This window comes from Larus michahellis, chromosome 6, assembly GCF_964199755.1.
Source record: "Larus michahellis chromosome 6, bLarMic1.1, whole genome shotgun sequence".
NCBI lineage: Eukaryota > Metazoa > Chordata > Aves > Charadriiformes > Laridae > Larus > Larus michahellis.
This window is the reverse complement of record NC_133901.1, coordinates 60012038-60037387: the sequence shown is the minus strand read 5'-3', so window position 1 is coordinate 60037387 and position 25350 is coordinate 60012038. Positions and strand designations below refer to the sequence as shown.

The 25350-nt window shown below is 35.2% G+C and overlaps 1 protein-coding gene across 2 annotated transcripts in view; it reads right to left on the bottom strand.

Annotated features, from left to right (window-relative positions):
* SLK (STE20 like kinase) overlaps positions 1-25350 on the bottom strand; it is a 50975-nt gene that overhangs the window by 14607 nt on the left and 11018 nt on the right. The window contains exons 2-12 of one of the 2 annotated variants that reach the window (XM_074593207.1): positions 14463-14627; positions 12188-12236; positions 11272-11421; positions 8679-8751; positions 8272-8466; positions 7519-7600; positions 6392-6520; positions 3024-4436; positions 1578-1708; positions 1194-1317; positions 761-940 (exon numbers count right to left, since the gene is read on the bottom strand). In XM_074593207.1, the coding sequence (XP_074449308.1) occupies positions 761-940; positions 1194-1317; positions 1578-1708; positions 3024-4436; positions 6392-6520; positions 7519-7600; positions 8272-8466; positions 8679-8751; positions 11272-11421; positions 12188-12236; positions 14463-14627 (2691 nt within the window). The remainder of the gene's footprint in view (positions 1-760; positions 941-1193; positions 1318-1577; positions 1709-3023; positions 4437-6391; positions 6521-7518; positions 7601-8271; positions 8467-8678; positions 8752-11271; positions 11422-12187; positions 12237-14462; positions 14628-25350) is intronic. The other variant, XM_074593208.1, reaches the window with a different exon arrangement.

Below are 25350 nucleotides of genomic sequence, written 5' to 3'. Positions count from 1 at the left end.
ACAGACAAGCGCTACACAATTGATCTGAAAATGAAATAAAACAGCTTTTAAGATGCAAAAACTATATGGAAACACATCACCTTCTCTAACTGCAATGCAAGCAAGTTAATAGCATAAGGTGTCAGTGTCAAATGTCATTCATTTTGCCTTAACTGTATGATATGTATGAAATTAACTGTAAAAGATTTTAAGTTATCCAGACTTATCTCTCCTGGGTTTCCTTTTTGAGTTAAAAAACTAAATCCTTATAACTGCTGTCACTTCATATAAAGGAATTATAAACAACAGCAGCACACATTTGATAAAAATCTAACAAATTAACAAAAAAAAATAATCTCTGGAATTAAAGTGGTTCTCAGTAGTAATCAAGACCATATTCTTTTCTTCAAAATTCTAATTTGGTATTTACTAAGTAGCTATAGCTGGATTTGTTTAAAGTAGAAATCTTAAATATTTTTCACAATCTTTAAGAAGATACTTTTTCTTGATTTAATATTTGAGGAAAAAATATTTTATTCTGTGAAAAATAAAGTCGTCTAATCTAGTGATGTTTTCTAGATTAAGAGAATACCTAAATCTTCCTGTTAGCTGTTTGTATTTCACTTTAGACAGTAAAACAAAAGAAATAACATTGACTGCTAGTAACCCTTCCACAACTCAGTACAGCACATGAGGTTGACATGGCTTCTGGGAGATCTGATCTCAACCGTTTGCTACGCCCATACTCCTTATTTTCTGTATTATCATCGTGGTCTCTTACCTCCTTTTTTTTGTTCTTCAGCATGTTCTGGAATTTGGACAATTCCTTCTCCTGTTCTGCTTTGATGCGTTTTGCTTCATCTCGTAAACGATTTGTGTGTTCCTGTTCCAAGCGCTCTATTGTCTGTTTCTGCTGCTTTTCTAGATTTTCTATTTCTTGATCATACTGTCGCTTTTTACTCTGGAAAAATAATGTGGCATTTAGAAAACTAAATCCTGTTCAGTGAACTGCTGTATCACAGCAAAGGATGGCCACGATGAACTGTTCTGGCAGGTGAGTTCTAGCACACAAGCTGGGCACACCGCAACTGAAAATATTGCCATTTATTAACAAGGATGAAAACTAAGCTGTAGCCATCACAAAAGGGAACACCTGGTTCTGCCTACTCCATCAAGATGTCATATTTTAAGAGCACCAAAATCCAGAAACTCACTGTCATTTCCTGTTCAAAACGTCTGTACATCTGTTCTCGCTGTTGCAAAAGCTTATTACTGAGTTGCTGTTGGGCTCTCTGCTCCTCTTTTTGAAGAAGTCGTAGCTCTCTCAGCTCTTGACGTCTAATAATGAAAAAGAACACTTAATAGTGATGGGAAAACAAAAAAAGTGGAAAATTACAAAAGATAAAAAAAGCATCCAGAACTTACATACAGTAAAATTAGTTTTGGATTGACTGTCTTATTGAAAAACACTTTGCATTCCTTTCTGCTGACAAAATAATTGAAATCAATCCCAAATATTAGAGAAATATCATTAGCCCCCTTCTTTTATTCAAAGAGAAAAAGATTTAATTGTAAATTTTACTTTTAAAAATACTTACCGTAGAAATCGCATCTCTTCACTTTTTGAGTCATTTTCAGTAACTATTTTTGATGTGGTTACACTCACTTCTACTCCATCAACAACAAACTTCCGAGTTTTCTTTAAGGTTTTCTTCTGTCTTCTAGTTTCCTGAATAAAGCATCGGTAAGTTATTATGTACTTACTCTAAGTTATATTCTTTTTTCTTAATATTAAATTACTTCAGATATTCCTGTGAAGGCCTACCGTATAATAATCAATTTTTCTTGATTAGTGAGATACCTGATAAGCAAGTGAGAACTTGAAAAATTCTAATGTACTGAAACTTTCTCTAGTCAGCAAAGGAAAACTGTAATTATTGATCATCTAAATTGCCTGAAGAAAAAAAATCTAGATAAATCCTGAACACTACTGTTCCAGTTTTATATTGAAGAGCTGAAGGCAGTTGCAATTACTGTTTGCTTTTGACCATAATTTTCCCAGTCACCAAAAAGGATATTTAATTCTGAAAAACAGTACTGAAACAGAATAGCAATTTACTCACCTACCTACTTCTGCTTTGGAAATAAATTAAATGAGCAAGTTTATTTTCTTTAGTCATATACGTTAGTCAAAAATCATGTGATGATTGAGAAATCTCCCTTTTCAGAGCTGCTATTGTTCCATTACAAGAGAAGAGAGACCCCAGCTGAAACCGCGTCTCTGCTGTGTTAGGGCTACTGCAAACACCTGGGAGTCATGCTTAGCACAGCTACGCCAAGTTATGATCTTTGTTTGGGGATTTTTTGGGATTTGTTTTTTTTTTTTTCTTCAAACCCATGGTTACAAAGTTACTATCCTACTGTGGCTATAATCGTATTAGCATAAAGGTATAAATAAAGTTCATAATCTGGAATGCGCTCCCTCTGATTTAAGCTCATTCATACTGGCATAACTGCATCGATACAGTACAACCATAGGAGTACAGCGTTTGGAATACACAAACCTGAGAGACTGGCTGCCTTACAGCTTCTAAATGTAAACAGAGACAGAAGCGACAGGAACTCAATACAAGATGATAGAAGAGATTTGTCCTGTTGAACAGGGATTCTGTGCAGAGTAAGGCACCGAACTGGTCTTCTTGCATATCAGCTCTGAACTACAACCATTCACAAATCTTCACCCTTGATGTTGTTAGACTTCCCGTTATATGCTAGTCTACATTTTTTAAATACAAGTATGCAACAAAATAAGAAAATAATTAGCACCTCTGTAGCTTCTAGCGTTGCTGCGTAACTGCACAAAATCCAGACATCGTCAGAGCACTCAATTTAGAATACTTTGTTTTCTACGAAGTATTATATTCCACACTGTCATACTAGTTTCTCACTCAATTTTCTTTGTTGCAAAGGTCAAACTTGGAGATAATTTTAAGGTCACACTCCCATAGGATTTTATATAAAAATATATGATTGCTTATACTTACCTGTAAAGATATTGATCCTGTCTCTTTGTTTTTACTAAGGAAACTAGATATTGACAAGTTCAAATCAATGCTGCTGTTATCAGCCGTAGAACCAGTGCCCGAATCGGCATCGTTTTCCTTCAAATTCTCTGATTCCAGCTGCTGTAAAGTTTCAGTGTTGTCTTGATTATCTGTTTTGACTTTTGCCTCATTTTCTTCAGTGCTAATACTAATACTGGGGACCGGAGTGACTTCAGAGTCATCAGCTTGTTCACTGGCAGCATCTTGAAGCTTATTCTTCATTATTTCATCAGAAGTAACTGCCAAATGTTCTTTGTCCATCTGAATATTGTTTTCCTGGATATTGTCAGGTCTGTGCTCTTCTGAATTTTGGTCCATATCAGTCGGTTTATCCACCACTTTGTTAGAAATATTCTCAGGCTTGCTCTGTATTGACTTCTGGTCTACATCATCTTTTCCAGAGTCTTTGATCTCCATATCCTCCATGCTGCTTACATTACAAATATCCTCATTTTCACTTTCTGCCAGTTTCTTGTCCACTTTGATCGCTTTATCTTGGCTTTCTGATAGAGTTTCTTCAGAGTTGATTATCTCATGGACCTGCTTAGCCTGACTTTCCACTGGCTTATCCTCCGTCTCAGGTATTTTATCCCCAACGCTGATCTGTGTTTCAGCAACACCACCTATCTCCTTAATGTTGTCAATTCCATGCTTTATTAGTTCCTTTTCTTCGTCAGCCACTTTATCTGCAGCACTGGGTAAAGTTTCTGTAGTGGTGTCCATTATCGCCTCTTTCTGACCTTCATCTTTTTCTTTCTTTTGCTCTGTAGTATTTTCTGCAGGGACCTTTTCTTCCTCACTTTCTGAGACATCTGTTCTGTTTTCCTTCTCTTCTTTTTCACCAGTTTCCTTAGAAATGGCTTCTTCAGTTTCTACACTATTTTCGGTTGTAGGTACTATTTTCAGTTTATTATCTTCTGTCTGTTCATTTTCTTTCTCTGTTTTTAGGTTGGTTTCATCCTTTGGTTCTGATTTCGTTACAGCATCGAGTTCTTTCCCTCCCTTCTGGGTTTCTGTATCTTCATGTGCTTTTTCCAGGTTTTCTCTCGTCTTTTCAGATGACAATATTTTGCCTTGCTCATCTTCACCAGTTGGCACAGAACCATTCTGCACTTTCATATCACCAGCAGTAGTCTCACATACGTTATCGGCTGCTTTCCTAAATTTAATGTCCTCAGATTCATCTGCAGTTGTTTTGTCATCTGGAAATACAGTGCTGGCTTTGTCCTCAATTGCATTACTTTCTGTTTTCTCAGAAAGAGATTCCAGAACGGAGGCATTCTGCGAGAGTTTGTCCTCTTCAGAGCTGGCAATACTAAGGTCAGAGGAGGCACGCTTGTCCGCAGGTAACTGCTAAAAAATTAAAGGAAGAAAAATATTTAACCATTTTTTAACTTAATTAAAGCACAGTTCTATTGAAGAATATCTGAATAGGAATGATGATTGTATTTATAGGCAGAGTTATATGCTTTTTATAATCTCAGAGTACTTCACTAGGTATTACACCACAGAACAAGTGCATGAACTGCAGACAAGCTCTGAACAGAACAGTTTCACAAGAACCCTCTTTTATCTCTCATAATTTAATAAAATGTTCTGTGATTGAAGGAAAGGGATCGTGGTAAGCCCTCTGCCTCACGCTTAACAGAATCTTCAAGAGTCTTTTTCCAATCACATCGCTTTTTTTTTTTTAGTAGTAGTAGTAGTTGAGTTCCCCAGTAGTCCCATCTACAGCTGGATTTGAAAGACACACGTCTTTGTGCCAGTTTGGCCAGGAAGAAGCTGTGTAGCTTCCGTTGATGCAGCACTGATAAAAATGCAATATTAAGACCTTCATCTGCTTCATCAAAAAGAATTTCTTTCCTTGTATTCTTTGTTAAAAATGCCTGAAAACATTTTAGTCTGTTTTTTAATCCCTGTGAAACTCCATTAATATGGTGAAAACCTGCAGCAGCTCTGAGTGGAATTCTAGTGGAACTAGAACTGAAACAGTTCCATAACTGTAGAAATTGCTGCTGCCAGAATATGAATAAATGTTATCAGATTACATAGAGACATACAAAAGAATATACTAATAAAGTATCATTTTAACCATAATTGCCCTTTCACTCTTCAAAGTGACTGCGACATCTCTCTGTCTATATTTACTGTTAGAACCCTGTAATTTGCAGATCAGGCTTCTGATTTGCCACTGGGAACACACTAGGTGTGCTATTGTGACTAGCACGGGTTTGATCACGCATTTCTTCCCTTCGGGTTTTCCTAAGCATACAGACAACAATTGCTTTTAAGTCAAAAGTGGATTTAAAAGGTTTCTTCACGTAATTGTTCTAGAAGCTTAGTGTTGATCCCCAAGCAGTTTTTAAAACTGCCATAAATAAATAACGTAAATGCATCTAGCTCAGTTTCCTAACCTGCTGCTTGTGTTGAGACACTTAATTGAGTGGCAGGGTGGACTTTACCCCAGCCCTCCTGGGGACTGATGGCCCGGCAGCTAATCAGCAGCGGGAGGTGGTGGGTGATGCCTCAGGAGACAGTAAGCCCTGGAGGAAGCTGGTGGGAATCCACGCTTGGAGATCTGCTGGGGCGGACAGGGATGTGACAAGCTTGGTGAGGGGTGAGGAGGGAATGGAGGCGTGAGTCTTGTGCACATGCATTTGGCTTTGTTACCATTGCTAGCAACGGCAGCTACTGGTGGTACTGGTCACTGCTGTGTTTATAGCGCTTGAGACAGTGAAGTCGGAGAGCACAGCACCAGTACGCTCTGCGACATACGACCGTATCTCTGCACTTCATGGCTTTGCCCATTGAGGAACTGAATTTGTGTTGCAAGATTCTGAAGCATTATTAGAAATACACTCATAAACACAACCTTCTCTTGATAAAATATAGGGGGTTTTGCTTTTGTTTTTTTTTTCTCTGACAGCCACACTGTAAAATCACAAACGTAGTTTATAGTATAACAGTCAAATACCTTCCTTAATGTTTTAAGCATCTTATGGAATACAAAAATACATTTTTGACTTAAAACTATTTATATAAAAATCAGTATCTGATTTTTAAAATTCTACACTACACATACACGTAAAAATAAATGAAGATAATATTCTTTATTATTAGTTCTTAAGGAGTTTAAGAACATGCTAATTTTGAAAATACTGACTACTTATTTTGTAATGAGGTTACAGTATGTTTATGCTGTTATTTCTTGGAAGACTTGATGCAAAAATTGAGTAGTACATCAGAAACTACAGGAAACTGATGACTGAAACTAGCTGCATATTTGAAAAAGTAAGCTTTAAACTGACCAGAGAATTTTCTGTTTCTTCTTCTTCATCCTCATCTTTACCATCTTCAACTTCTTCTGTAACTTCAGCCTTAGCTTCTGCAATCAGTTCTCTTATTGGTTTATTGGTAGTAACAGTAACAAATGGATGCTTGTGAAAATAAAACATAAGCATAATATTAAGTGCTGACTTCATTGTTCACAGTCGGAACATCATAACTTGAAAGAAATACAACTTCAAAGAAATGTTACTTTGTTACGTTCTCTCAAACTTGAAGATGCATGCTTAACATTAATCATAACTGTCTTAATGTATTTTTTTTCTGCAGAAGTTTTAAAATCTAAACATTTTATTCAAATATACTGTGTAAGTAGTCTAACAAACTTGCTAAAAATACAAATAATTCATTTATACTGACCTGTTTCACAGTCCAAAGAATAAAAGTAGAAAGATTTTTTAAAAGGTTATTTTTCCTGGAAGTGGGTTTCATTTCTTTGCAGTTCCACAGTTAAATTATTTTCTGATAAGCTTTATCTAGAAATACTCTTTCTAGAAAAAGTCTGCTTTGTCTTTAGAACAATTTTTCCTAACAAGAACATAGAATTCTACCTTTTTCTTTAAGGGGAAACAGCTACGTGTTCTACTGTCTGAATCTTCTTTCTCTGCTTGGCCCTGCTGCTTAAATCTATTCGCCGTATGCCGGATGTATGCTGGATATAGTAAATGCGCGCTGACGTTAAACAGAATCAAATGTACCTACTCACATCTACTCTTGTTTAGCTATTCTGCAGTGACAGCATTATAGAGGAAGGCTGAGCACTAAAGCTTTTAAAACACCTGTCAGCAACTGACTACTTATGTAAATATCTCCTTCATCCATTATAAGTATCAAAGTATAATTTAAATACTTATGCAAAGTAATTAGTTACAGTACATCAAAATATGTAAACAAAGACTTTGATCTGCATTTGGTATTATTTAATCAGATTTTACCAGATAAGGATCAATGCAACAACCTTAAAAACAGATTGTGTATGAACGCTTAATTTGAAATTATTTAAATAGTTACTATAATACTGATATGATTTTAAAAAATACAAAATATGCTTGCCTTTAAACAATACTTCTGAACAATTAACTCTCCCTACCTGTAGAAGTTGAGTTGCATTCCACCTTGCATCTACATTCTTTTCCAAACATTTCTTCAGAAAATCTTTAAAATCCGATGACCTACACAAAAAGCAAAGAGGTAGTGGTTTTTCTTTTGTCTTGACATCAAACTGGCGTATAGTGAAATATTCTTTTGCTTTCACATGCATCTACACTGCAACTCCAGGTCCTGCTATTGATTTAGAAAGACACAAAGATAATACAGGAATGCAAAGACCAACGTGTCACAAATAGCATCTTTAAAGTGTTCTTCTATTTATAGAGGAGTTTACTTTTGGCTCTGGATTTGTAAATCCACCATATCTGCTATATCACTAACTGAATCGCATAAAGACGTTACAATGACCAAATAAATAATGGCTTTTAAAAGTATTTTCTTAGTATAATAATACTTCAGTCTCCTTTCACCTGATTTTCTTTTTCACACAGTCTTCAGAACTTTTACTGCATTTGTTAAAAGGTATTTTGCATACATTTTAATGCAAAATCTTTCAGTATAAAAGCTTCTGAAAAGAACTACAACAAAAAAGCCATAGTCCCGACCGTATAAGGAGAAATACAGATGTGTATGTATACATGTACAAACATACATAGAGTAGGTACCTGACTTTATGCATAAAGCTAATCCCATAAAGTTCAACACGAATATAAGTTTTGTATATATCTACTTGGCACACCTCATACTCAAAATCAACAAGTTGGGTTGGGAAAGTTGTAAATAAAATACTAACCATTTTGAAGGCTGTGCTAATGTAGGCGGATCAGATTTTGCTATTTTCAGCAGCACTCGCATTGGATTTAATTCATGATGAGGTGGCTCTATTTGAGCCATTTCTATTAAAGTAATGCCAAGAGACCAAATATCAGCCTTGTAATCATAAGGCCTGTCTTTAGAGGTCTCGCACATTACTACTTCTGGAGCCATCCTGCAAAGAGAATAATGAAGTAACAGATCAAAAATGCCCTCTTATCTGTTCTGAAAAAGTTTCTAAGTAGATAAATTCACCGAAGCATTTTAATAAGCACATTCTACTCTCACTTAGTATACATGATATTGTAGCAAGCTTGTAATGTTAACAACAAAGGTAATAATAAGATATTAGCTCATACTAAAAAGTCAGCAAAACAGTGCACTTACCAATATGGTGTACCAATAAAAGAATCTCTTCTTTGTATTGTTCTTGTGTTTTTAGCTGATACTCCAAAATCCGCTTAAAGCAAACAGTAAAACACTATTAACTGCGTGGTGGAAAACACATTATATTTTTATATTTTACAACTGTCTCTTAATATTTTGTATGTTCCAGAGCAAACATTCTGTGGTATTAAAACTTCAAAGTGAGATAAAAATATTTGTGTTTTGGTAACAGTGCAAAGGTTCTATAGCATTTCTAATAAAAGATACTGAATTAATGTTATTCTCCATTGCTAAAAAAAGTAACGCTACTGTTGAGTTGTGTGGGACAAGACCGATGCATATATTTACTGTAGGAATAAGCCGGTTAAGTTACTTTAATTAGAGAATAATCTATTTAGTCTATGAAGGCTGTATTCCTCAGACATGGCATATTAGCGCTCTCATCAATTCAACAACTCATTCAATTTTTAATTTCAGGATTCAAATTCTCATAATGTCAGAGTTTCCCTTTATCTTACCGATTTCTTTCCACTTCATAGTAAATATCCAAAAGCTCACGTATGCACCTTTGATGTAACATCCAACCAAAAATCAACTTTATGTAGTGGTTTAGGCCAATTAATATTGCTTGTCTATAAAGCACTACATTTCTCACTTCGAAAAAAAAAGATGACATTTAAATAAGTGTTATATGCTTATTATAGATACAGCTTTCTTAATGAAGATCTAGATATTAGAGCAAGGGGACAAAACAGCCATATGTTGCCGTCGTTAATCTGTACAAAATTACTTGATGGGCTCAGCACTTGAGAAGCCTAATTTTGCTCCATGGGAAGAAAAAAAAAAAAAAAAAAAGATTAAGGGAGCTATTTGTTCAAATGCAAAATCTGAAATCTTGAGGGACAACAGATACTAAAATAATAAAACTCAAATTCTTATAAAAATAAAATGCAATGAAGGAAATTTATTTGCCATTCACACATTTGTCAAACAAGGAATTACCCATTTCTTGTGTACCAGATGCAAAATATAAATAGTTTAAAAGGAGCAAAATGCTCTTTCAAGGGATTCTGTACACTTTTCGAAACTAAAGTAAATCTTTTTTTAGAAAACTTAATTAGCAAATCTGAATACATCACTAAATGCATGTGTGGAAGAAATCTCCCTGTGGTCTGAACTGTACAGTAGTATCTTGACAGCCTGCACAGTTCCGTACATCAGCTAAGCTTGACGAAAGCTTAAAATAGTTCCAAGTCCGTCTGAGGAAGAGCCAGGTCATGTGAGGGAAATTAAAATCAACAGCAACAAATGACTCACTCTCTGACCATGAGACTCTTGCTACAATCTGTGACTGAATCCATCACTAAATCTTCAGGCTTCCAAGAAAAGCCAAAATAGTAAAGTTACCCATACTTTGCAGATGAAGAGAAAGGCACGTGCAAGTATATGTACCAGTAATAACCTTGTGCAAGGGAAACCATACAAAAAAAACACAGATACACTTAACTGATCAATCTAGGAAAGCAGGTTCTTAAATATTCTCAGCTTCTTAACAGAGGTGGTACACTATACCTTGCAGAGACACTGCAATCAATATGAGTTACGTAGGAGATATATTTGTGAATTTGGACATGTCTTGCTTACGTTTGAAAGGAATGTCTGTAGCAAGGCTGGGAATTTAGAGCCCCAGTTCACTGTGGTGATCCTCTGATTCTCCTTACCTTTACCTTCTGTGTACCTTGCATCCAAAGAAGTACAACTAATCACACACGTCATGTAAAGAGAACTTTTTGAAACCTGAATGCAAGCTGCTGTCATGGAACTATGATGTTGGTAGGGCCACTGTAAAGGCTGACAGCTTATACACAATTGTGCCTGATGAAGCCCTGAACAAAGTGGATCCAGACAATTTCTATCTTTTCCTGGCTGAATGAGATGCTATTCACCACCAGTAGTCCTTTGTCAGTTCTTCATGGAGGAATCCTCATGGATTCCATACCACATCAGAGGGAAAATGTGGATGACAGCTTAAATTCAGATAAAATAACAGGAATCAACAATAGAAAGCTTGTACTATTTGTCTTCCAGACCGTTCCATCTTAATTTCAGTGCAACAAACAATTAAAAAAGGCATGGAAAAAACTAAGTTGAGTAACTAAGATTATTACTTCTCTCTCTCAATAGTGGAAGAGACAACAGTACTAGGTCTTGGTTTTTGGTGATAGCGAAGGATGTTAATTTTCTAAACTAACAACTTCAAGGGAAGTTCTGCTGTTACCATAGTAAAAATAAGTATAATTAAGATCATTATACTAAGAAACAGTAGGGCCTGTGTCTGACTTTAGGCAACTTGGTACAGATATTGATATGAGTCCTAGCCCTGCTGATTTTGAAGTCTGAAAGATGTGCCACGTACGGTTAGGACATTTACTCAAGGTTGTTCCCCCAAACACTTGCATCTGAAAAAACTCTCCTTGTTAGACTGGTATTTAAATAGATAAATACTGAACTCTGCCAAACTACAGCCTAAGGAAAATACAATTATAAGACCACACAAAGTTCTGGAAAACACTTTTATATGCAACATGCTTACCTAGTTTAATGTCTCCATCTAATGTGAAAAGAATATTGCCAGCTTTTAGATCTCTGTGGATGATCTTATTTTCATGCAAGTAGTTCAATGCTTCCAGTGTCTGCCTGCACACCACTTTGATCTGCGGTTCTGTTAATGGCCTTTCAAGCTCTACAAGAGAAAGAGACAGAAATAAACATAACATTTTTGCATTTGTTGTTGTTATGTCTTCATAGCAATCAGTATAGAAGTATAGGTAAAAATTAATTAATCTGACAGATTCTGAACATCATATGTCAGAAAAGCTTCTATCTTGAAATATTTGCTCCTTTCAGTAAAAGTTTCATCCCTTGTACCCAAACCCCTTGTTATGAACTACACACACCTACCTATCTGAACTGTGAAAAACCTAGACAGTTTAGAGATTGGTTCTTTTGTACAGTACACCAAGATGTTAAAGACTAGATCCTTTACTTAGTGGTACTAGCATTCACCTAACTTAAGGAATAAGCACAGAAAAAACTAACTTTAAGGTTGATGCAATATAAAAAATTATCACAACATAATTTGGAAGATGGAAGGGGAAGAATGAGATCCTGAAAATGGCTCATATGCATTATGTTATAACAACAGAGAGCTCCATAAGTGTATGAGAACAATTCATCACATTCACTTAAAGGATCAAGATAAAAATGTGTTTTGAAAAGTAAACATTTTAAAAATGAGAGAAAATTAATCTAACTTAAGAAGTTACAATGTCCATAGATATAGGTGTAAATGCTAAACTAAACCCCCCAACATTCAACACATATAGCGCACCACTTACATAAATATTTGCATTTCAAAACAATATACATGTGAAACAGGTCTTAATATATATATATATATTATAATTTTAAGATGTTATTAAGTTTATTATTTGAAACAACTTATTTACCCAACATTACTGCATCTACTGCTCCACCTGCACAAAATTCAATCAGGATCTGTATACAAAAAAAAAAAAGAATACAGAAATTACAAATTAAATAGTTCTGCTGAACTGAAGCATTGATTAATGGAGCATTACTGGGAGACCTGAGTTTCAGACTATTTGGCCTTGAAGAATTATTTCACTAACCTCTGCAAAATATTGGTACTGTTACCCAGCTAAAAGTAGGGCTGTGCTGCTCAAGCAAATTATTTGAAAAATGCTTGGAGATCCTCAGACAAAAGTTTTAATCCAAAGATAAAGTTGCATAATGAAACTTATAAAACAGTCCGCTTGAATCTGACTCATTGTAGTGTGATTTACATAATCCCTGCAAACTCATTTCTCAATTATTAAACTGTACTTCTATAGTATAATCTCTCTGACTGAAAAATCCAAGTATAAGAGTTACATGATTTTCCAGTAGCAGATGGTATCTCCTCTATTGTTTCAGACAAGATGAAAAATATGGAAAAATACTCTTAAAAGTTATAGAAAATTAGTAAATTCAGGTATTTACATTCATTTTCCTCCATTTTCATTGATGCCTACAATACATCAAGGCTTTTATCCCAGAACCTAGTAATACCAGAACAACTCCATCTCCAGTTCTCAGTTTCCATTTGAAACAAAAATCAACTGCAACTATTTTGGGGCACAAACTATGCTGACATGTAGGACAGAAAGAACATACACGAAGGAGAAAGAGGGTAGACAAAAGGAATGAGGAGGGCAAAAAAGAGGAAAGGTCATCCAAGACTGACACCCCACCCTTAGACTACTTTTAAAATCAGAGTATAATTGGCCATAAAAGAGGAAACCTAAAATTATACCTTATACCATAACACTTATATATACACCACTTAGGTTACATATTACTTCAAATTACTATTATAATTAATCCTCACAACAATAGTACTAACAAACGTACTATATAATGCAACTCTTCGTAAATCCTTCAAACCATTAGTCCATTTACATGCTTCTGCATACCTACTGCCAAGTAAGTTAAGTGTGCGAAATTGTAAATAAAGAATTTCTTTCTCTAAAATTTGCTGTTTGATCTGACAATCTGACAAAGGTCTCTCTGGTAGAGAAATTGTGTTTCTAAAACTGGAAATCAAAAACATATTTTATGTCCAACTACCACTCTTTTTTTTTTTTTTCACCACTAAATTCTGTTTACTTACCACATCATTATAGCCTTCCCTTTGCCGCTTTCATGCCTCTGCATTTCACTGGAACTATATATCTACAATTTCATTTTCAAACTATTTACTCCTCTTCTATCTTTATTCTGCCATTGAAGCCTATCCACTCTGTTTCATATTCTGCCTTTATGCATACTTTCATGCTGACCCTTACACATGGAAATTTTTTCACTATTCTGCTGTTTTATACAATATCATTTTAACTCTGCATTCAGATCGCACAAAGTTTTCAGAAAGCTTACAAAAATAAATCTACACCAGGCAACATGGTATTACACTTTCATTGTTTTCATGCTTAAAGGACAAAGCATATTTGTAATACTCCAAGGAAATTTTCTTTTACTTGTTTTAGGTATCCTTTTAAATTACAAACTCTGTTCTAAAAAGCATGTATTCTTTGTACAATTCCAAAAGCGCTTATAAATATTGCATTAGATTGACTAAAAGATAAAATTGTACTTTCATAGCTAAAGCTATTCAGTGCAAAGGACTTAGCAGAAGAGTGACATACAGTCATATTTATGCCCACTATACTTCTGTGTACAAATACCTAGTTTTTAAGTAAATTAATTATCGTTCAAGTCCTGGTAAACGCTCTTTCCTGGAATTACTAATGAATTCACTCATATCTAAAATACATACCTCACAGGCTGACCTTTTCAGCACATTATTTATTTTTCAACTGCACATTCAGAATCTCACTCTAAAGTCTAATGTAATTAAAATCTGAGTCCTTCTGTTACAAATAAGCACTAAGAACTCTCTCCATGTACCAAAATGAACTGCTAATTTCCAAATTTTAGATTCAAACCCCTGACCAAATGACTCAGTGTAGCTCAATTTTACAGTGACAATGTCCTAAAAGTCATACTCACAATTTAAAAATTAGTTTTGAAACTGAACAGTTATCACAATAGTGACAACCCAGAAGTGTGACTGACAAATGATCTGTTCATAAAACCAAGAAAAAAAAAAAGTAATTTCAATAACTTTTTGAAACAAGTAAAAGCATTTAAAGAAAAAATACCTACCCACAAATTATTTTCATAGTAGAAAGCATCTAGGAGCTTAACAATATTAGGATGATCACAGGATGCTAAAATGTCAATCTCAACCATGTAATCTTCAAGTTCTTCTTCTGATTTAGTATCAATCACCTTTGCAGCAGCCAGTACTTTTGTTTCTTTGTTCTGAGCCTATAAAAGAGAAGTCACAGCAAATGTATATGTGAATTTCACTACCAGACAACTGTCACCAGCAAAAAAAAACAACCAACCAACAAAAACATCTGTCTTGACATTTCCATACTACCTTCTTGCCTTTATCTTGCTTCTCTACAAAAAGAGAATACCTGCATAATAAAGACTAGATAAATTCTAGCAGAAAAAGGGTTTAATAACTTTTCTCAAGGTCAAGAAACAATGAACGACAGGAATCTAAAAATACTTAATTCTTGTCATATTCTTTAAACCATCACGTGGTCAGTAGCTTAGGATCATTACTATTTTGTACTCCTAAGATGAACTGCTGTGCTGCTCCCCAAAAGACTAGCTATTAACACTTGGCAAGGAGTGTCAAGTAGCCCCCAGCCTCTCCTTTCTGACTGCATGTTCTTGCTCTTCTGAGACTCCCCACGTTGTGGCAGCACAGCTGTTTGCAAAGCCATGGAGAAAACCAGATCCTCTCCCAGTAATCAGTAGGTTACGCTCTTCTCCAGCCAGGGGCTGTACTCAAGCTCCCATGTCAAAAAGCTGCCAAGCCATCACTAAGTTGTCTGGGCATTTTACTCTCTTTGCTTCAGAAGTCTAGGAGCAATTCCATAGGTGGCTACTCATTGAAGTTGGCCACACTGAAAATGCTGCTAGCCTCTACTTTATTACTCCACACCTTAAGATTAGGGAGCTAGAACTGCTGTAGTGATAAAGTCAACTGGAGAACAACTACGATTTTGACTTGAAAAGCAAAAGGAAAACATGACCTTGGGTACCCAAAAAAGAAAAAAACCAAACATTTCTGCTATGCATTTAAATATTCTTTGGCTTTTTTTAAACATGAGAAATTACAAACAATTAGGGTGAATGTTATTTAAATAGCAAAAAATTTCAGAAACCTGTTGATGTAAATACTTATTCAGAGAATATGGCTGAGAAACTAACCCAGCAAAACTAGGCAAGGTGAGATTATTCTTTTTCTTAATATGCGGGGGATAAAGCAACTACTAAACACACAGTCTATATGTGTGTGTACATATACACACACAATCACAAAATTATACACAGTTTCTAATAATCCTATTGCAAGTTATGTTTGAAAGAATAGTGTAACTTGGAATTTAGTAAACTTTAAACAAGAATGTATTTTCTCAAGCCATCATAAAACCACTAATTTGTCAATGTATTTCCAGTGGTTACCTTTTGCCTCTGAATAAATGAAGTTGTAGGACTGAAGTCTACTTCACCAATTATATGTAAAGACCATGAAGAAAAGGCCTAGATTTACTCCACCTAGCTTTTGACTTTCAAATTAAATTACTTGAGAAGCAGGGACATCGGCTTACTCCGAAGCAGCAAAAGAACAGAACCTTCAGGGGCAATTCTGACTCCTGATGTGAAGCATCACCAGGTGGTTTGTCCTGTCCCTCCGCTGCTGCGGCTGCTGCATGGGGCGTCTTGGCCCCAAACTAAGCTGAGATGAACCAAGGACACAGCAAGAATCCCAAAACCTGACTTTCATCACCAAATCTCATTATACTAGTATCAGAAAAAAGCTGATATGAGACAGCAAGTAAGAATTCTTAAGAATGATTTCTGAGGTCTAAATATTATTATGCTCACAGCCATAAAGAATTCTCTCAATGTGGCAAAAGAGAATACAAGACTTAAAGATAAACATTTATGATAACATTCAGTAAAACAGCAGTAACAGCAAAGCACACTTATAAGCATATTCCTAGCTGCTTCATCTTATGTTGAGGGTAAAGGTTTTCTGTAACATTCTATAATGTTTATTTTTATCTCAATGTTCATTCCAAAACAAAAAACAACCAATCTTCCCAACTTCAATATTTTCAACAACAAAGATAAGGCATCTGTATAACATTATCCGAAAACAAACTACTGAGAAGTTTTGCAAGACACATTCTAATAATAAAAAGGTCTGCTTAACACAAACATCATTTGTTTTGGTTTCATGTTTTATAGCAAGAATGAAAGACCAACCTTCCTATTCTAGAGCTGCACTGTAAATTAAACATGAAAGGTGAAACAGATGTCTGACTCTGCAACAGAATTAGACTTGGTAGATTTACATGCACAGAAAAACAGTTGTTAGAGCACCTTTTTAAAGAATTAAAAAATTAACTGTAAATTTACTTTTTTGAAACATGCATGGCCACACACTCTCCATTGTACATTACATCAACTTCTACATCAAGTAACAATAACAGATGTTACTGTTTTCAGATTCAGTTTCACCTGAGAGAGAGATGCAGGCATTGGTAAATTTGCATGCATGATTAAACGCTAGGGAGTTTGCTGCATTTATAGCATATATTGTTTTTTTTTCTGTTGACAGAATACTTTGTATTTTGATTTTACCCATATCCTTTTGCTTGACGTAACTAGAAATCTGCTTTGAATAAGTTTCTTTTATTTCCTCCTTGTGGTAGCTCTATTAAAACACATCATTAAAAACCAGAAATTATTATAGAGACAGTCTGATTATCTTTATGAGCATCTTAACAATGATAAACAGAACAAATGTTTGCCTTTGTTCTGACTTGAGATAGTAAAATTTTGTAGGTCTAGATCCAGACCTTTTTTCCAGTTCTCGAAAGAAAACAGCTTTAGAAATAGCATATTTCCACTGGATGTTTCTGAGGACTGATAAAGCATTTTAAGTATACATCAAGTTACACTTGAAAATGAAAAAAAAAAAAAAACCTTTATACATTTTAAACATAATTTTTAAAGTTATTTTTGAATAAGATATTATTTGTCTCCACAATGCACTCTATAATAAATATTCACCTATGTGACTTGCTGTAAGAAGCACATAAGAAACATGTTTTTTTGAATTATGCAGGAAAGGATTTTTCTGTTCATGCATAAGATTTATGTAGCACTGTATTGTATGCGAAAAAAAAACCCCTCTGGATTAAGAGGAACAAAAAGCATTTACAGCTTTGTGTGGGCATGTTTGTTTTTTCTAGACTTTGGCTGAAGTCTTTCTTCTGCCACATAACGTTCTCCAAAGGTCAGAGCAGGCGCAAAATTGTGCAGATACAGTCTTGATCTGCATATACTCATTTTGCATTTGGATACATGCACATTTAAAGTCAAATAACCATTCATACTACACAGAGGTTCTGCCCTTTCGATATACGTCCTGTATCAGTAGCCCAGCAGTTTCTTCTTATATTTTAGCTCTTAATTACCAATTCAAGTTATTCTAAATGCTCTGCTTAAATACATTTGATCCTGCTTCCATGACAGGTGATCTAAGCTTCAGTCCTACGCTAAGAAATCCAGACTGGCATCTTCCATGGTTATGGTTCAATCCTGCCTTATGCAGAGACAAGGAAGAAAAGGGGGGGAGAAATAATTTCTTTCTTTGCATTAGCAAAATTTGATCTTTTCAAAAGATTCACATACAACAGTTGAAAACAGAATTGGAATAACTCATGCCCCCAAGATCTGACTAATGCAATATAACATAGATATTATTAACTAATATATGCAACAATACATAAATACGGCAATCCTTCCACCAAAACTTCTATTTGGATTATATATTTAAGGTTATTGCAGCAAACATTAACTTACAGAGAGGCAGTATGCACAAAGGAATAGCAAACTGAATGTTACAGCACAGTTCTTGCAATGGGTGGCACAGTCTCATTAGCAGAAAACATACAGAAAAATACTCTTATTCTCCTAATTCTAAGATAAAGTACTTTTAGAAAGATGGACTGCAGGTTTGCATAGAATAAACATGATCTTGTCAATGAGATCTTGAAACTACCTTCTGAACCTAAATCCCTCACAATTGGTGATGACATCTAATGCACAAAAACGTTGTAAACATTTGAAAAACATATCAGTAAAAGAAAAAAGAATAACCATTCTACATAAAACTGGGATCTGCGAGTATGTGAAATTAGCGACTCCTCCCTATCAATCCTGGATTTTTATACAGTATCATATATCCAAATATAAGTTCCAGAGCCAAAAGCTTTGTGAAGAAACTGCTAGCAGAATATTAAAAGGCAGGTTCACTGTCTGGGCACCCAGCCAGGAAGTTGCATATTCCCAGCCCTGGACAGCAGGGAGAGCAGAGCCCCCGTTCCGGAGTAATAGGATTACAGCTCAGAGATAACTCATAGTCTTTCATCTTTACATGACCAATATGAAGTTTCAGCCTTGGTTGTGAGGAGCTGTTTCAGTTTCCTCTCACCAGCAAATGTTTCCTTCCCAACTGTGCAGCTCCCCTCCTGCAATACGGCATGTAGACATCTAAAAATTAAACACTATTTACAACTGAAAAAAGTTAAGTACGTCCTTCAGATACCACTCAGCCAACTGGAAACAAAGCTGAGACATGAGATAGAAAATTGTTCATCACCTTTCTTGCTGATGCCTGATCCCTTTTGAGGTGTTATACAACTACACTGCATGTTTTGCAGGCAGCAAAACAAATCAATTAAGAAGATTTTTCTTTCTGACTCATTCTCCTCAACAAAGGTATAGTCATAATCACAGATCATCAAGGTTGCCAAAAGAGTGAAAAATACGCACATCCCTATTCAGCAAAAGACGTTTTTGCACATAAAAAGCTACACTTTTGTGTAAAGCTGGGCTTATCAGATCTAGCTCCATATATGCTTTCTGATGATGTCTGAGCAACTGAAAAACTGTCCTTGTACAACACAAAGGCAAGAGCTGCTTCTCAGAGCTACCAGAAAGCAGTGGATCTCGGGCTTTCTTAAACATACGAATGAAAAAAAAAAATTGCTGTAATTTCAGATTTTAACAGCCTGATCAAATATATCTGTAGGAAGCAGTGTGGCCTACTAGAAAAACTCACCGGACTTTGTTTTCTGTAAGTTTACTAGACCATATGTAACATTGTCCTGTGCATTACGAAACTGAAACTGCATGACTGACCAGTATCAAGTGTTCAAACTTCTGTTCAAAACATGGAAAGGTGTTCTTTGTTAGTGAATTTTAGAAAAAGAATCTACTTTAATTAATCAGATAAGAGGAAGCGTGAATTCTAACATCGACTGTTGAGAAATGTAATTAAAATACCAGTTTGAATTCAAGAGCAAATAGCTACCTCTGCAATATTAAACCAAAGTTTTTACAATACATTACTAGTAAGGCCAATGAAGTAGACGGCAACTTCCACAGATTTCTGGAAATTAAGATAAGCCACTCATTTCAAAGAAGCTACATGATTTTGCACCAGTCTTCACTGCACAACGTTTGAAAACGTAGTAGTAATCAAAAAAACACATTTTTTTGTTTAATTTTATGTATGGTTGGTCCAAGGAATTAAAGACCACCTAGCTTCAGTTACACCTGCTAAAACTTCTTGAAATGATTGTTACAAAAGAACTATTCAGAAGACAGTGAAAGGATAGCACCTACCAAAGCTGATGATACACCTTTAAACTAGAGCTGACCAGCCAAAATTTTTCCCTGCCTGCACAATGTATCCTAACAAATCCTAACAACCGCTATACAGTTTTTTCTACTTAAGAAATGTTTAATGCCAGGGGAAAAAATACTAAAATAGAAGTGTAGGTAAAAGTGTCTCTATTTCCTACAAGCAAATAGTACTACTAACAAAGTGGAGCCCAGGGCTCAACCCAGACTACTGAAGTACATCTTTACCATGCTGTGGTCTGGTGCTGCCTTTGTGGGTATACTAGTTTTGGAGCGGTTTCCATGACAACCTCACTCTTTTAACATTATCCTTGTACTTCGTACTTATTGTGGTTGTTCTGCTTCCTCCACAGTTGGTTTCTGAGGATTCCACAAGTTATTTTGGGAGTGGTATGGAATATAATTTTCATGCTTAACCTCCTGATTCCCTTTATGTATTTTCATTAATTCTGTGGTATTTTGCATACTAGCTAAGCAAAGTTCTCAATCCTAATTCATGCATTGTGTCACTGAAATCAGAAAGAATATTTATATGCATATTTGAAAAATACCAGGGCTCAACTGTCAAATATGTGCAAAATAACTGAAAGTCTTTTAAAGAAAAACTTAACAGAGGTGATTATATCAGATTTCAGTATAATTCTTCTTATTTAAACAACTCTAAAAAACTGAATAAAAATAAGTAAAAATTGCTAAACATTGATAAGAAAGTCTCCAAAATATGCTATGCTGTTTTACATTAACACATTCTAATTTTCCCTTCTCTTGTTGCATGATAGCTCACATAAAAGCAAAAGGGAAAACCAGCTGACAATATTGAGAAAACATTTGTAACTAAAGCATTAAGTGGTGTCAGAGGTGTAAGTGCAAAGGACTGGTATTTTTTTTTTTCCCTAAATTCAGTTATAACAACTGCACATACTGCTTGCAAAAGCAGCATTAAAACACACAATTCTGCATTACAGTTAACTCCTATACTTGAGAAGGGGGAGGTGTGACAAATTAAGATTTATCCCTGCAGTGCTAAGCTGCTTTGCCACTATCTTTCATCTGCAGAGGACACCAACAGTTGCCAGCAGAGGTTTTCTCCATTTTATTCAGCACCAGCCAATGTCAGCCCCAAACTGTCTTACACTGGGCTACTATCTTTCCTGAGAAGTTGTATCTTCATCCTGTGTTACAGATATCCTACGGTCTTATTTATTCAGTCTTCTGATATTAGAAAAAAAAAACATAATGCTTACTGCTTAGTATTTATAATTTTATCTTAGTCACTAGAGCTTAAAACTAAGTCTTTATTCCAGCAATAAACACACTTTTATTCCAGATGACATAAATTAATAATGCTTCCAAGAAACAATGAGATCAAGAAATAATTTTTAATCAAACAACAATTGCTAATTCTAGCTGCTCACTAGAATTACTTTTAAGACAACCTCAAGCTGTCTCTAGACTGTATTTTCAGATAATTATCATGCTGCTAGGTTGAGAGTTGAGAATTTTATTATTTGCTTTTGATAATTTTATGATTTGTTTGAACACAGGACTTAAGAAACTTGCGATTCCTTTACCTGGGAGGATTCTGTGTTATTATCTTGCTCCTAGCCATTTAGCATCTGTAACGATGCTTTAGTTCACTTGAGATGAGACTTCTTTCAATAACAGCGGAGCTCAGAGAACCAGCGTCACTCCTGCTAACATCTTTTCCCAGGGAGACATTTGGAGTTGTAAAAGCTAACTCACTCTGTTGCTTTCTGCAAACAGATATACCACAGAGCCTTTTGGCTTCATGTAGCACTAAGTCATTTTGTTTACTAGCACTTTACAGACTACACAGTGTACATTCACAGATGTACACATACCAACCTAGAATACTTTTTTAATTTCACTTTAAAAACAGAAAGTGGCTAGGCCAACCACAGTTCCTCCTTATCCTGTTTCTTGGAGTTAGGTTACAAAACAAAATTGGGATCTCCTCTGCCCAGAGCCTTTAGCCAGATCAGATGCAATATGGCTACAGCTGTTTGCTATTCATGTATAACAAAACAACACCAAAAAAGCGCATCTGATTTGGGCATGGAAATTTCTGTCTTTCCAAACTGGAAATGAGCAAGTCAACAAAATAATAAATAAAGAAAAATGACAATTTCTTTGGACTTTAAGAACCTGTCAACAAAGGCCTTCTGACACGTTACTAGGGTAACTACATAGTCATAGACATGAAATGTGGCACAGTCATTAAGTTAAAAAAAACTTGCTGTCAAAAAGTAAAGAATATCATTAAAAGCTCTACATTTCATATAGCAGAACGAAGGCATTTAAGGACCTGTACTAAGACAATTTATTTTATGTATTTATTGCAGAAGAAGACGGGATATAACTTAACTGTCATTTAAAGTGTATACATCTTATTGGCTCAAAAATAAGGGCAGTTTGGGAAAAGGTTCTGTATAATTTGATGCTGCGATGTGAACCATATCCAGGATTTGCAATGAGCACAGCTATATAGCCAGAGGGGAAACATTAAATAAAACAAGATTAAGCATTATCACCTCATGTAATTCTTTGTCTTGCTAAAATGAACAATAACTTAAGTATACTTCATATATTTTAAGAGAAAAATATAAACTATTAGACAGTTTAAGATTCAGTATTTTACAAAAAGACACAGTTGTAACAGTGGGAAACGAAACGTGACTACATCAAAACCACATTAAAATTGGCAACAGCTCTTGCAAAACTATTAAAGCATATATTCTGTTGCTTCATGCATGCTCTTGTCTGTTGAGATGAAACTTCCCCTATTTCTGAAAAAAAGGAAGTAGAGTAGCTTTTGACAGCTTTCATCAAAAAGTTATATGACATCCCTGTTTTTAAAGTGAAATTGTTATAAAAACCAATTCCTAGTCTCTTTATTGAATGAATGTATTTTAAAAAGAATGGGAAATTTAGAGTTCTAGAGGGAAGTTATTGCTTCCTTATGTACGTATCTTTAAAACAATTTAACAGAAACCAACAGCAAAGAGAGCAACAACAACAAAAAAAATCAATATAGTCAAGCCAGTGTCTTTCAGCTCTCTTTAATGTAAACAAGTTATTTTCAAGTCAGTTCTACAATGAACTTTATTAATTACAAAATTCACTATGATGAGGTAGGCTATTTAATACTTACACAGTCTGTGACCTGCCAGTAGTTTTCTTGTGAGTCTTAAGTAACAACCCTAAAGCCACATACCATCTCACGAAAACAAAGTGAACTCTTCTGACAGGCAAGTTAGAAAGTTTGCCTCACATACAGTTTATAATGACCTAGCTATCTTTATGCTGCAAGTATGACATCTCCAGAGATGAGAAAGAGCCATCTGAATAAACATTTGGTATTCCTTGAAAACTGGCTATTCAAGTGCCACAAAAATAGCGTCCTCTGTTCTGTAAGTAAACTTCATTCATATTCAGCACAGTAGTGGAACATGTTGCTTCTGATGATGCCTTTCAGATTAACTGTTTGGTTTGTTGTTGGGTTTTGAGTTTTTTTTTGTTGTTGTTTTGTTTTGTTTTTTTTTTTTTTAATTGGTGGATTTAAACAACTAAACAATTAAGAAAACTGACTACTATGAGAAACTATATGAATGCTAATCCTATTATTTATCATCCAATTTCAAAAGAAATTTTAATTTAGAAGCATGTTGCTGATGATAATCCTTTTCAAATTCCGATAAGTTTTTTGCACTTGCTGCTTGCCATTTTACTGATTAGTGTAATTCATTCAGAATTTCCCTAATATGCTAGTGATAAATACAAATGGCCACAGGAAAAATTACATTACTTGATAAAATTATTAAAAACAAATACAGACAAACAAACCAAGATAAAATACTTCAATTCTCTTTACAGAGCTTGATGTGCAAAATATGCAAAGGGAAAACAGTTGCTTTACTCAGACTTTCACAACTAATGAACTTGTGAGCTTCTATCGGTAGATTTTCATGCAATGTAGTAACAATATTCCTCCTCCAACAGAACTGCTGAGTATCATGATAAAGTTAAACACTGCAAACAGTTAAACACACAAGATAGTCAGAAGTAAGTACTGTTCTTGTCTCTTAATAGTGTAGCAATGTTACTTTTAATGGAATTATGAAAGCTTTATTTTGCCCATGACCCCAAGAACATCATTACAGCAATGAGGATACACCAGCATAGCTGTTAGAGATGAAGTAGTTTTAAGACTTCCCCCTTTCTCCTACTCCTCCTTTTATCTCATGTTTATTTTTTTTATTCTTTTATTAGGCTGAAGGCTTTTTGAAGCAGAGGGCTATCTTATGTTGTGTGTTTGTACAGTGATAGGGAATGCAGAATTCCATTCCTTTTGGAAAATTATCTAAGCCATTTCTTGCTTCAAAACACTCTGCTCACTCTGAAATTCAATTCAGTTAATGTACTTCCCTCACACAGGCACATTCAGCGCCAAAGAAGTAGTCTTATGAAATTTTCATTCTCCTCTAGCAGTTATGTAGCATACCTAAATTAGAGAAAAGAATCACCACCTGAAACAAAACTGGGAACAAAGGCTTTTAGTAAAATTCCAGTTAAAGATATGTCCACATAACAAAATTCTTCTAGCATGGATGTCAGTGATGCAAAGGGACAGAACTACTGGCTGATAATAATACCAACAGCGGCATTTAGCAAAATTGCCTTTTTATCTGTACTGCTGCTAACAGCAGATGATTTATACAACAGAAATACGCGTATTTTTCCTTTTGTCCTGACAAAAAGCATTCATCTGACACACCTTAGCAACTTCAGAATATTGATATGCCACCTTAATGCTTCCCTTTTATAGCTATTTAAGCCAATGCTGGCACTGTCCTGTCATTTTTCCCTTACATCAGCACTGTCACTTGTCTGGCTCTCCCGTGAGCTGGTCTGGGGAACCAAGAAGATTACAAGTACAATCAGCTTTTGGGTAGTTTAGTTCCTTGAACCAGATCATCATAGGGTTGGGCAAGCACCAGACCTGTCACAAGGAAGGAGGTGGGAATGGGAATACGCTGCCAGAACTCTGGCTGCATTGACTTGCATTGCTGGAAACTGTTGAGGAGAACAGTCATGGTAAAGATCCAGCCACTCATTATTCAAAAGTCACTTCTGCACTTACTAAAGCTATTGACATGCACCACTCTGAGAAGATGCGTTATTGACTGTTTCACTTAGTATCACAGTCCCATACTGGTTTAGTGCTGTTCAG